Below are 12247 nucleotides of genomic sequence, written 5' to 3'. Positions count from 1 at the left end.
CTTGCTCTCTGCCCCCTCCCCATCTCCTGGATCATCAGGGCTGTGGGCTGGGGAGGACCACTGGGTTCATGTGCCAAGGACTTGGCCTTTCTCTGGTTCCCCCACCGAGGTCAGCCCTGCCATAGGCTGGGAGTCCGGTGGCGAGGGGAGGAAGAGTGGGGCCACCCCATGTCTGACCTCTTACCCCACGCAGGATCCCAGTGCCTCCTGTCCACGCTGACCCTCCCAGTCTGCCTGTTGCTTTATCTGCCACTTAAAGGGTACAGAAGAAGCTGCCTCTATGTCTCCCGGATGCGAGGGGGAAAGGCAGGCAGGTAGTATTTAGGGAGCATCGTGTGCCCATCCCTGTGTGGTGCTTCCCCTCCATGCCAGGCCACAGAGCTCTGAAGACATTGCCCTCTGAAGACTGACCGAGGTGGGGCCTTCCAGGAATGGGCACGGAAGTTGGAAGCCTGTGGGAGCCAGAGAACCCCCAGCTGCGTGTTGCCTGTCCTGTTACACCTTCCTTTGTTCTGACCACTGGACTTCCCCATGCCAGGCTGAGCACATGCTAACTGCCCTGGTTAGTGACGGCTGGCAGTGCCACTCATGGGCAATTACATGGAGGGCGATGATTCCCAGCCAGGAGCAGGCCACCCATGCCACAGCCCTGCGCCACCTGACCCTGGCTCATCTGCATCACTCAGTGCCTGCCCCAACCCGGAGGTGGCAGGCTGTGAATTCAGAATGGAAGCCTGCAGGTGCCAGGTTTCAGGAGTGGGGGGCCACTCGGGCCAGAGCCTCTTCTCTGAACCATGACCTAGAGCAGGCAGGGCTCTCTGCCCGCTCCAGTGCCCAGCCCCTGCCATGCCAGCGGAGTCTACCTGGCGTGGGCCCCATACCTAAGAGCCCTTGAACCCCTTCTGTGCTCACCTCGATCTGAATGTTGGGGAGGAGGGGCCAGACACCCGATTTCCTCTCCTCCCACTCTCCCACCCCCGGCCTCAGGAGGACTCTGGGCAGCCTGCCTGCTGCTCCCCTGCCGCTGACTGAATCATTTCTATATTTGGCCAGTTAGCCACGTGGGTGGGGAACCACTCCACTGCGGCGGCACTTCTGACAGGCGGGGAGGGGGAGGCAGAGGCCACGGCAGCGGGCAGGGCAGTGGGCAGGTGGGCTCCCCGGGAGGACTCAGGCCCGCCCCATCTGAGTAAGTCCAAGGAGGGGTGTATGCCAACACTGCCCTCTCCTCCCCCGCCTCCTGGTCCAGGTCCTGCCTCCTCCCCTTGCCCCTCCCCTGATGCCCTTCTCCACTCAGCTGGTCTCACAGCAGTCTCTTCACCCACAGACCACTGCTCTTCAGAAACCATGGGTGTCGCTAGCCCCAGCTGGGACTCTGCCAGGCTCCGACGCTCCGTCCAGAGGCTCCTCCAGCCCTGCTCTCCCTGCCTGTCATGGCCACACTTGGCTGCTGCCCGCTCGTCTGGGGACAGAGGGCACCTGGTTCCAGCCCTGCGAGGTTAAGCCAGGCCCTCTGGCTCCATTCTACAGTGGCGCTCCAGGCACCAGGCCCCTTTTAGAACAAGAGTCACTATTGCCATGGGAGAAACCCCTGCCCATCCATCCACTTGCCTGGCACTGCCCACTCTGAGGCCCATGCCCTGGGTCCCCCTGGAGGTGCCAACCCTGTGAACCCCTCCCTGGTCCCCTGACTCTGAGAAGGTCCTGCCCACCTCCACCATGTGTGAGGTGATGCCCACAATCAACGAGGGGGACCCCTTAGGGCCCCCCCATGGTGCCGATGCTGATGCCAACTTTGAGCAGCTGATGGTGAACATGCTGGATGAGCGGGAGAAGTTGCTAGAGTCTCTTCGGGAGAGTCAGGAAACCTTGGCAGCCACGCAGAGCCGGCTCCAGGATGCCCTGCATGAGCGGGACCAGCTCCAGCGCCACCTGAACTCCGCCCTTCCCCAGGTAAGACTGGCACCTCCCCCACCCCATCCCTCCAGCAGCCCTGCTGAACCCAGCATCCTCTGGGCCCTCGGCTCATCTGCACCTGTTTGCATATCAAAAATGGCATTCACAGAGCTTTTACTTCCCGTCATCTCCCTACACAAATCCTTTCCCTGCCACTCCCAAGCTCCTCAGCCTGGAGCTGGCTTGACCTGGAGAAATGGATGGAATTTGATGCAGGAAGAAAATCCAGCCACAGTACCCGGCTGCAGTGAGCCCATTCAGCCAGCAGGTGGCACCCTAGACTGGAAAGACCCCTCTGTGCTGGCGGCTGCACACCCAGATCTAGGAGGTGGCCAGTGGGACTCAGAGTAGAGAGGGGAGATCATCTAATCCCCCTGTCTTGCTGCACAGATGAGAGAAACAAGAAAGCCACACAGGAATTTATAGGCGGAGCTAAATCTGGAAACCAGGCATCCTACACCTGCCTTGAGCTTGTCAGTCCACTACTGTGGGCAATGCTAGTCACTGCTTATTTCTGTGTAATAAGCACTTAGTAGCTCACTGAATTCTTACAGCTATGAAGTCAGCACTGTTGTGACCATCATCTCTATGAAGGAGAAAATTAGAGTTTCATTATCATTACAGAGGATGAGACTGAAGTTGGAGATTAGGAAATTGCGAGTGGCCACCCAACAGGGGAGCTGCTGGGTGAGGGAGGCAGCCCTGAGGATTGAGGCAGCTCCAGGCTCAAACCCAGGCCCTTGGCCTAAGAAGGGGGGTCCAGGAGTGATAGTTGGGGGGAGGGGCAGATTCTTGTGATGCTTCATCAATATGTATATGATGAAGTTGGAGCAGGAGAGCGGCTTGTCTTCCACAGCGCATGAGGCCCTGAACAAGCCCTGGTGTGAACAAGTGGCTTCCTGTGCCCAGGAGCTCAGAGACTAGAAAGGAGTAAGCCACAGACCTGATGACTGGATGAGAACCTGGAGGAGGATGAGAGGGCCCACGGGGTTGTTAGACGGCATTGGCCATAAATGTAGCTGCCTGGCATGGGCATGGGCCCAGTGCTGTCCATATGTCTCCTGGTTTCATCCTCATACGACACTCAAGGGAGGCCTCTACCCCATGTTACAGAGCAGAGAGTCGAGGCACAGGGGTTTCAGAACTTGTCTGAGGTCACACAACGACCCTGCAGAGCTGAGGTGTGGTACCAGGCCTGCACTGGGGGCTTTGTGAGGGTGGGCATTGTGGCTTTTGACTGGCATGGGACCTGGTGCATGGTCGGTGCTCATGGGATTGGAGGTTGGCTGGTGGGCCCTGGAGTTGCTAACCACAGAATGAAAGGTATTCAGAGGGAGAGAGCATTCCACTGGGGGCTCTGGCCACACCCAAGGAGGCGTGTCCTTTGAAAGGTACATGTGATTTCATCATTGTGACAGGGCTTTCCAGGTGGGGAGCAAAGGTGTGGTGGTAGGAGGGCTCATTGGTTCCCTGGTGGATTAGGTCTTAGGGTGAGAAACCCAGGATGAGAAGTTTGTATTTCACATTGTTGGCAGAACTGTGGTTTGGGAGAGCCCCCTGGCAGCAAGGTATCAGATGGGCCAGAATTGGGGAGGCATCCTGGGGTGGGGAAACGTGGCAGCAACTAAGAGTGAGGGCAGGAGAGGGGAGCAAACTGGCCCGTGGTGGTGGTGCCCTGGCATGGGCTGGGGTGAGCCATCGATTCATGCCTGGGCCCGTATGTGTGTGTGTGTAAGCTTTGGAGTGCAGCAGGACTGAGCCAGGCCTGGCCTTCTAGGGTATAAAATGCCTAACTGCCTTTGGCCATGGCCTCGATACCAAAGCAGTAATCAGGAGGTCCGTGGCTTCTCAGACTCTGGCATCTCTGCTTCCCCTCCCCCCAATATTCCCTGCCATCTTTGCCTGCGCAGGGGTGATAAGAGGGGATGACTTCAGAATTGCTCCCTTCAGTCGAGAAGCCTTGGTGTGTGAGGGAAACTCCTGTTAGGGAGGGCTGTGCCACCGTTCCGTCCCAGACCCCACATGTCCACAGAGCTTGGCCCACTCATCTGAAAACCCTTTTGGAACAAGGTGATGCTTCACTAAACAAACAGGGTGCACGGGGCTTACAGCTGTGTGGCCAGCCTCTCCCTACTGTGCTAGTTCTGAGGAGGTGGCGGGCTGGGCAGGTCTTTTAGGGTGTCCAGACCTGGGGTGGAGGGGCAGGAGGGATCCTCTGAGCAGGCTATTTGGGAAAGCAGGCAAGTGCCCTGGCATCAGGAACTAGAAGCCGCTCTGGACTGAGTGTTCAGGGCCCCCAGAAGCCATAGCTGAACCCCATGGCCCACTGGGCAGGTCTGCGGACTCTGTAGCTCCCACTAGGTACATCTGTCAGTCTGCCTTTCACCCACCACCTGCAGCTTGCACAGGCAGGAGAGTCTCCTTTCCTCCTCCTCTAAGAGCCACTGGTCTCTGGACCAGCCCAGCCCAGGGCAGGGAACTGCCCTCGGGTTCTAAAGGGAAAGGGCATCGAATTATGGGGGAAACAAATGCAAAATGCTTGTTGACTGCCGCGCACTCACGACTGCTCCCCTTCAAGTCCAAGTCATTCCCTTGTACCCCACCCACTCCCTTGCACCCCACGCAGTTCTGCAATGCATGAGGACCCAGAGATGCCCCCCCCCCCCGCCCTCCCGCCAGAAGCACAGCCCGCTGTGGGTTCACCGCCCTGTTGTGTGGATGGAGAGGGATTTTTCTGGGGGCAGGTGGTGGTAGTAGGGATGCGTGAGAGTGTCCACCACTGATTTGGGCATGTAGGACACAGCTTAGGGGGTGAATCTCCAAGCACTGAGGGGACTTGGGGTTTTCAGGAATTTGCCACCTTAACCCGGGAGCTGAGCATGTGTCGGGAGCAGCTTCTAGAGCGGGAGGAAGAGATATCAGAGCTGAAAGCAGAGCGGAATAACACAAGGGTAAGCGGGGGTGACCTGGGGTGACCTGGTATGTGTATGGGGCTGAAACCCTTGATCTGGGGAGCAGGCATCACCAGGCTGGCAACCCTCCCACCCCCCACCCCGCCGCCTCTTCCTTACTTCTTTCTGCCTGATGTCCCAGGGGCGGCACATCCTTCAACCCCCAGTGCTGGGCTTCTCACCTGCCGTTGGGGGTCATAGGAAGGTCAGGGTCCTGGGAGAGAGGCAGAGCCGGGGCTCAGGACTTAGGCTGTGCTCATCTGGGGCCGTGGCTGCTTACCACCATGGAAGCATTTTGCTGTTGAACAGGAGTTTGCGTGGCTGTGCTCTTGTCTGCTTGGCCATCGTGTGGTCCATTCGGCTTCTGGGCACGTGCTCACCACCCTCCCTCTCTTGCCTTCCCTGCTTCCTGCCAGTTGCTTCTGGAACACCTGGAGTGCCTGGTGTCCCGCCACGAGCGGTCACTGCGCATGACTGTGGTGAAGCGCCAGGCCCAGTCCCCCTCCGGGGTCTCCAGTGAGGTGGAGGTGCTGAAGGCCCTCAAGTCGCTATTTGAGCACCACAAGGCCCTGGATGAGAAGGTACCAGCCTGACCTACCATCTGGCCCTCCCCACGGCCAGCCAGGCTTTGTGGGCGTCCGCCATGTGTGTCTCTGCAAGTTCTGCATCCTGTGTCTAGGGAAAAGCCTCCTTCTAGCTTCCCAACTGGCTCCCTCCGGCCACTGGCTGGTTCCCAGGTGTTCTGTTAGGTTCCCTTTCAAAAACGTGCCTCCTGGCAGATCCTTCTCTTTGCCTCGTGACCACCAGTGGGGACCCAGCCCAGGCTTCTCCGCCTGAATCCAGTGGGGTCCCTGTTTTGTCCTCCATCTTCCCTCACCTTGGGCAGGTGCGAGAGCGACTCCGGGCAGCCCTGGAGCGAGTTACCACTTTGGAAGAGCAACTGGCAGGGGCCCACCAGCAGGTAAGCAGCTCCTGGGAGCCAAGACTGCTTTACCCCTTTGTCCCTCAGCAGACACCACCCCCTCTCTTGGCTGGATACTGTTAGCCAAGGTTCCCTGGAGGTGGGAGACTCAGATGGGTCAGGAATATATAGGAATTCTCTTTCCTTGGACTCACTGCCCTGGGGACTCTGCCTACAGGTGTCTGCCCTACAGCAGGGGGCAGGGGTTCGGGACGGAATGGCAGAAGAGGAGGGGGCGGTGGAGCTAGGCCCGAAACGCCTGTGGAAGGTGAGTCATGGGGGGCTGCATATGGGGTGCACGTATCCCCCAGACAGATCCTGTCCTGCCTTAGTTCAGTAGGGTAACTGCTTGAATTAAATGTAGAGCTTTCTCCAAAATCCCCACTTCACCTTCTTGCTTTCCCCTACCCTATCTGCAAAAAAAGAAAATCTGTAGATTTTTGTTATAGTTCCTAGTGCACTGCTAGGCACATAATGTACTTGAACTGTCAGGTGCCATCTCCCTGCTTCAGGCAAGACCTTCTCTCTCTGCGGTTTTGTTCCCCCAGTCATGCCCCTTTCTGGGTTATGAGGCTGAGACACCAGAGACTATTGTTTTTCAAGAGATATACAGACCGAGCAGAGGTGTTTGGGCATCGTGCCTGGGGCCCTGAGGCAGGCCAGCATGCCTGGAGGTGCACCCTGACCCCAGGCACGATGATGGCTCTGGGGGTGCTGTCCCCCAGTGCCTGCCTGGGGCAGAGGAGTTGGTGCCCTGGGCGCTGGTGGCTGACTGGTGACACACTGTCCCTGGAGGATGATGCTGGCCGGGTGGAGGAGCTGCAGGAGCTGCTGGAGAAGCAGAACTTCGAGTTGAGCCAGACCCGGGAGCGACTGGTCACCCTGACAGCAGCCGTGGCTGAGCTCGAGGAGGACCTGGGCACGGCCCGCCGGGACCTCATCAAGTCAGAGGAGCTGAGCAGCAAGCACCAGAGGGACCTCCGGGAGGTGAGCCAGGGCCTGTCCTGTCCCCGGCTCGCCAGATGTGGGCCTTGGGCACCTGTGGGGTGCTGCTTAGATGCCTGGGTGGAGGGAGGGTCACACCAAGGCTGGGGAGGGATCCAATGAGGGGAGGAGTGGTGGGAAGAGTGGTCAAGGTCAGAGGTCAAAGGGCATTGTGCAGGGGATACAGCCAGCAAGGTGTTGGGGAGGTGCAGCCAGTGGGCAGGGAGGTGCTGGTGACCTTCCTTCCCACCCCCTCCTCCCCCACTCAGGCTCTGGCCCAGAAGGAGGACATGGAGGAGCGTATCACCACCCTGGAGAAGCGCTACCTGGCTGCTCAGCGTGAGGCCACCTCCATCCATGACCTCAATGACAAACTGGAGAATGAGCTGGCCAATAAGGAGTCCTTGCACCGCCAGGTAACTGTCACCTGGGGGTAGGGCGAGCCTGATGACCAGACCAGAGTCTTCCTTTGGTGTCCAGGAGCCCCAGGGGATCCTGCAGGTCACTTGGGCAAAAGGAAGGTCTCTAGCAGCCTGGTACCCAGGTTGTCCCTTGCTGCTTTGGCCTGTCACCTGCTCTCTATTGGGGCTGGTGGAGGTGGGGCAGGCCTCAGTGCTCCCTCTCCACTCTCCTCCCCTACTCCCCACCTTGCTAGTGTGAGGAGAAGGCCCGACACCTACAGGAGTTGCTGGAGGTGGCAGAGCAGAAGCTGCAGCAGACGATGCGCAAAGCGGAGACACTGCCCGAGGTGGAGGCTGAGCTGGCCCAAAGGATTGCAGCCCTCACCAAGGCAAGAGGGCTAGGGGAACAGCAATCCGCCCTGTCCCCCGGCCCCACCCTGACCCCCAGCTCTGTGCAGGCAGTGAGTAGAGAGTGGGAGGATTGCTGGGCTGGGAGCCAGAAAGCCACTTCTCACTGTGTGACTCCAGGAAGCACACTGTGTTGTGACTCTGCTGGAGGAGTAATCCTTGCCCTCATCACCCCACAGGGATGTGACAGGTCCTTAAGAAAGGGTGTAAAGGTGCTTTGAGAGGCAGAAGACTCTCTTGATGCAAAGTATTTGGTGATCACTCTCACTGTTGTGGTTAATACTGCCTTTTGCTAAAATCAAGAGTGGAAAAGTAGAACTTTCATCTCTGAAACGATGAAATCCGAGAGGAGATATGATCAAAGTTCATCTACTCTGAAGGGATGGGGGTGGGAATTTAGGCAGAATGTATCTTTCTTGATCAAACTGAAGCATTCTAGATGTGGGAACCACCCTTGCTTACTGGAAGCCTACATCTTTATTTATTTATTTATTTATTTTTAAAAAAGATTTATTTATTTATTTATACAAGCACTGGGCACAGTCAGAAGCACGGGAGGGTGAGAGAATTCACCAGAGCCAGAGCGGGGAGCAGAGCAGGCAGAAGGACCGAAGTACACTGCTGAGGGGAGCAGCGGGCGGCAGGAGAGGTCTGCGCGCCATGTGGGACCCTCCTCTGGTGGCCGGGGAGCAGCCGGGGATCGAACCGGCACTGCAGAGGCTGCGGGCGGCTTCGCAACCCAGCGCTCAACCGCTGCGCCACCGGGGAGGCCCAAGCCTACATCTTTAGAATTAGGATTTTACCCAATGGATAGTTAGCTTCATGGAGTGATAATTCCTAAGAGATGGACAGACTGAAAACAGTTAATTCTGGAAGAACTAGGAAAATGCATGAACATGGAAATATGGTGAATGGATCAAGAGAATTAGGGGAGTTTACAGCTTCCCTTTTGGGCACCTCATGTAGGTTTATTATAGCCACCTCCCTTCCCCACCCCAACCATGGAGACCAGGAAGCCAGTATTTAGCAAGCAGGAGGCCTGGAGCCTTCGGGGAACAGGGCTGGATAGCCTGTCACTGCAGCAGCTTGGGGCCCTGGGGATGGAAGCTCTAGCCAGCCTGTTCCTTGGTGGACCCAGGGCCACGTCTGCTTCTCTCGCTGGAGGCTCTGACCTGGGAAAGGTCCTTCTCTTCCAAATTGGGCTTCTGTTGCTATCTCTGTAATGCTGAGGCTGGCCCAGGGGTCTCCAAGGTCTCCCCAGGCTGGGAATGAAGGGCTGGGTCTAAAGAGCAGCAGAGCATGTTGTGTGGGGTGCCAAGCAGTCAGCCCTAGTGTCTGCCAAGATGAAATAATGAATACATTCAAGTGAATCATGGTGGGGGTGCTATAGGAGGGGTTCCTGACTGTCAGACCTGTGATGGTTTGGAATATTCTGACAGCAGAAACAATAGGGTCTCCATCCCTGGAGATCTGTTAACAAAAGGGAAGACCCCTCTACCTGGCCAGTAATGACATTTGTTGTGTGCCTGTTGGATCCTGTGTTCACTGTGGGTCGTCTCCCTGCAGTGGTTCAGTGGGTCTAGGTGCTGTTTTTTTTTTTTTTTTAAAGATTTATTTATTTATTTATACAAGAACCACAGTACAGGCCAGATGCACGGGAGGGTGAGAGGATTCATCAGAGACAGAGTGGGGAACAGAACAGGCAGACTGACGAAATACACTGCTGAGGGGAGCAGTGGGCACGACAGGAGAGTTCTGCTGCGCCATGTGGGACCCTCACTGGCCAGCAGGAATCGAACTTGTGCTGCAGAGGCTGCGGATAGTTTCATAGCCCGGTGCTCAACCGCTTGCGCCACCAGGGGAGGCCCTCTAGGTGCTGTTTTTATCCACAATTTGCAGTTGAGTAAACTGCCAAGGGTCACACAGCTGGGAAGAAGGGGGCTGGGATATGAACCCAGGCAGCCATGCTTGGGTCCATCTTAGTGCTGGTCCAGCAGGTCCAGCACAGATGAGATTCATGGTAGCTTATGCTTTCAAAGGGAGTTTTTTTTTTTTTTTAATACTTTAGTAAAGAAGACACAAATGAAATCCACAATGAGTTATTATCTCACACTTGTGAGACTGGTATACATTGAAAAGGCCACCCACCAATAACATATGCAGGAGGGAATGCAGGAAAAGGGGAACTCTAATACATTGTTGGTAGAAATGTAAACTGGTACTGCCATTTTTAATCTGGGCTCACCTTAAAAAACTAAAAATGGAAATATCATATGATGCAGAAATCCCACTTCTGAATATCTATCTAAAGAATACAAAACCAGGCCTCCCCGGCAGCGCAGGGGTTATGACAGTACTATGAAGCTTTCACCAGCCACTGCAGCATGAGTTCGATCCCCTGCCAGCCAGGGAGCAACTCACATGGCGCAGCAGACCTCTCCTGTCTCACCTGCTGCTCCTCTCAGCAGTGTATTCAAAGGGAGTTTTTTCTGGAATCATGGGGGAGAATTTAGAGTGTCTTGATTCGCTGGCACTGGGATGTTTTAGGCCAGGCCCTTAACAGGAAGAAGGGAGCTCAGGGAAAACTTGGCAGGGGTCAGGGTGCTTGGGAAGAAAGTCAGTGATGATGACAATTCTGCTCCGAGATGACAGGTGGAGGGCTGGGCTTCATTGCTACCCGAGGCCCTGGTCCCCAGAGAGCACCCTGACCCCAGGGTGGCTGGTATGCAAGGCCTGGCAGGAGGGCAGGCCTGTACTGACCAGCCCTGCCCCCAGGCTGAAGAGCGGCATGGCAACATTGAGGAGCACCTGCGGCAGCTGGAGGGGCAGCTGGAGGAGAAGAACCAGGAGCTCGCCAGGGTGAGGGCACTGGGCTGGGCTCCAGGGCCCCCTCCCTACCCTCAGGGCTCTGTCCCAAGAGGTCTGCGAGGAGGGGAGTGGGGATGCAGGAGTGGGACAGGGGCAGGGCCTGGCCTGGGGCTGACACTGAGGTGCTGGAGGGGGCGGTCAACGCACTGGAGAGAGGGTTTCTGGGAGGACGAGACAAGGGGACAGGCGAGTGGGGCAGACCCTCTGCCCAGAGGTGCTGTAAGAGGGTCCTGGGCACCTGGTGCGAGGTGGGCTGGCTGTGCAGGTGCGCCAGCGGGAGAAGATGAACGAGGACCACAATAAGCGGCTGTCAGACACCGTTGACCGACTGCTTAGCGAGTCTAACGAGCGCCTGCAGCTCCACCTCAAAGAGCGCATGGCCGCCCTGGAGGAGAAGGTGCTGGGCACTGGGTGGGCGGGGCTGCTTGGTGGGCGGGTTGCAGGAAGGGCGGGGCGGGTGAGAGGTGGGTGGAGCCTGGAGGGAAGGTGCTGGATAGGGAGAAGGTAGTGGGCCTGGAGCGTGGGCAGGGTTGGGGAGATGGGGCTAAATGGACAGATTTGAAGGTCATTATGACCGCGGGGGACAGGGTGGGGGTCGAGCGGGACTTGAGGAGCCAGGCAAGGGCCATGGCTCACAGCCCTTCTCCCCTAGAACACCTTGATCCAGGAACTGGAGAGCTCCCAGCGGCAGATTGAGGAGCAGCATCATCACAAGGTACCCAGCTGCGGCCTGCACAGCCATCCTGGGAGGGCTGGGCTTGCTGTGAGCAAGCCTGTTTCTCACGCAGCAGCTCTGAGCCCCAGCACTGCGCAGCCCATTTGTTAATCCCCAATATACGTTATTTCACTCATCCTCACTAGAGTGTCACAGCAGATGTGTCTCCAGCCACATGTAAAGAGATCCAGAGCCAGAGCACAGGGCATAGGTGGGCATCAGACAGGCAGAGCCCAGCGAAGGGCTCTACAGGATTCCGGGGGGCCACGCCTCCTTTGCCATGCACTTGTGTGGTGGTGAGGGCTCCGCAGGCCTGTTCCCGTAGAGTCCTTCCCCACAGACCCCTCTCCTGGCTCTGCCCCTCTGCCTGCCCCCCGCAGACCCTTCTGCTCACTTTCCCCTTGGACTGCTTCTCTTTTGATGCCGTCAGTGGGCCTGGCCTTGGGCCCCTGGCTTTGGACTTTGCAGTGTGTTCTTCTGCTTCTCCCCAACTCTGCTGTCCTCTTTGTCCCTCTCTCCCCTCTCTGCCCCTCCTTGGCCCCCACCCCCACCCTGGGTCTGCCTGGCACAGGGCCGCCTGTCTGAAGAGATTGAGAAGCTGCGCCAAGAGGTGGACCAGCTGAAGGGTCGAGGGGGGCCGTTTGTGGATGGCGTCCACTCCAGGTACTGGAGCGCGGGAGGCTAGGTGCTGGGACGGGGTCTGGATGGACCCTGAGGTAGGAAACTTCCTCCCACCAAAGATGGCCTGGACCTTGGGGTCCTGCTCCTGTTCAGGGTGGGACACTGAGGCTTGGATAACTTGGTCAGAGTTCCTCAGCTCACTTGGGCAGGTTAGAAGGGAGCAGCTATCCTCTGAGGGAAGCTAAGGGGCATGCAAAACAGAGGCTGCTCCTTCTCGGGCGCTGTAGGACACAGGCCAGGGTCCACTTCCTTGACAGACGGTGTGCCCTGGAGAGGGGTCTGCTGAGTTAGATGCTCACTCGTGTCCCAGGGGCAGGAGAGG

The 12247-nt window shown here is 57.5% G+C and overlaps 1 protein-coding gene across 11 annotated transcripts in view; it reads left to right on the top strand.

Annotated features, from left to right (window-relative positions):
• Positions 1 to 1719: 1719 nt before the first annotated feature.
• Positions 1720 to 12247, top strand: part of PPFIA4 (PTPRF interacting protein alpha 4) — a gene marked incomplete at both ends in the record, with an annotated part of 35249 nt that continues 24721 nt past the window's right edge. For 3 of the 11 annotated variants that reach the window (XM_084246333.1, XM_084246337.1, XM_084246330.1), the window contains 12 exons: positions 1720 to 1953; positions 4806 to 4907; positions 5324 to 5488; positions 5794 to 5868; positions 6047 to 6136; positions 6664 to 6855; positions 7122 to 7268; positions 7508 to 7642; positions 10437 to 10520; positions 10795 to 10926; positions 11182 to 11244; positions 11816 to 11907. In XM_084246333.1, coding sequence (XP_084102459.1) covers positions 1720 to 1953; positions 4806 to 4907; positions 5324 to 5488; positions 5794 to 5868; positions 6047 to 6136; positions 6664 to 6855; positions 7122 to 7268; positions 7508 to 7642; positions 10437 to 10520; positions 10795 to 10926; positions 11182 to 11244; positions 11816 to 11907 — 1511 coding nt within the window. The remainder of the gene's footprint in view (positions 1954 to 4805; positions 4908 to 5323; positions 5489 to 5793; positions 5869 to 6046; positions 6137 to 6663; positions 6856 to 7121; positions 7269 to 7507; positions 7643 to 10436; positions 10521 to 10794; positions 10927 to 11181; positions 11245 to 11815; positions 11908 to 12247) is intronic. The other 8 variants (XM_084246339.1, XM_084246338.1, XM_084246336.1 and 5 more) reach the window with 5 other exon arrangements.

The sequence above is a fragment of the Talpa europaea genome (genome assembly GCF_964194135.1).
Source record: "Talpa europaea genome assembly, chromosome: 10".
In the NCBI taxonomy this organism is placed as follows: Eukaryota; Metazoa; Chordata; class Mammalia; order Eulipotyphla; family Talpidae; genus Talpa; species Talpa europaea.
Note: the sequence above shows the minus strand (reverse complement) of the source record. Positions and strands in the feature narration are given on the sequence as shown.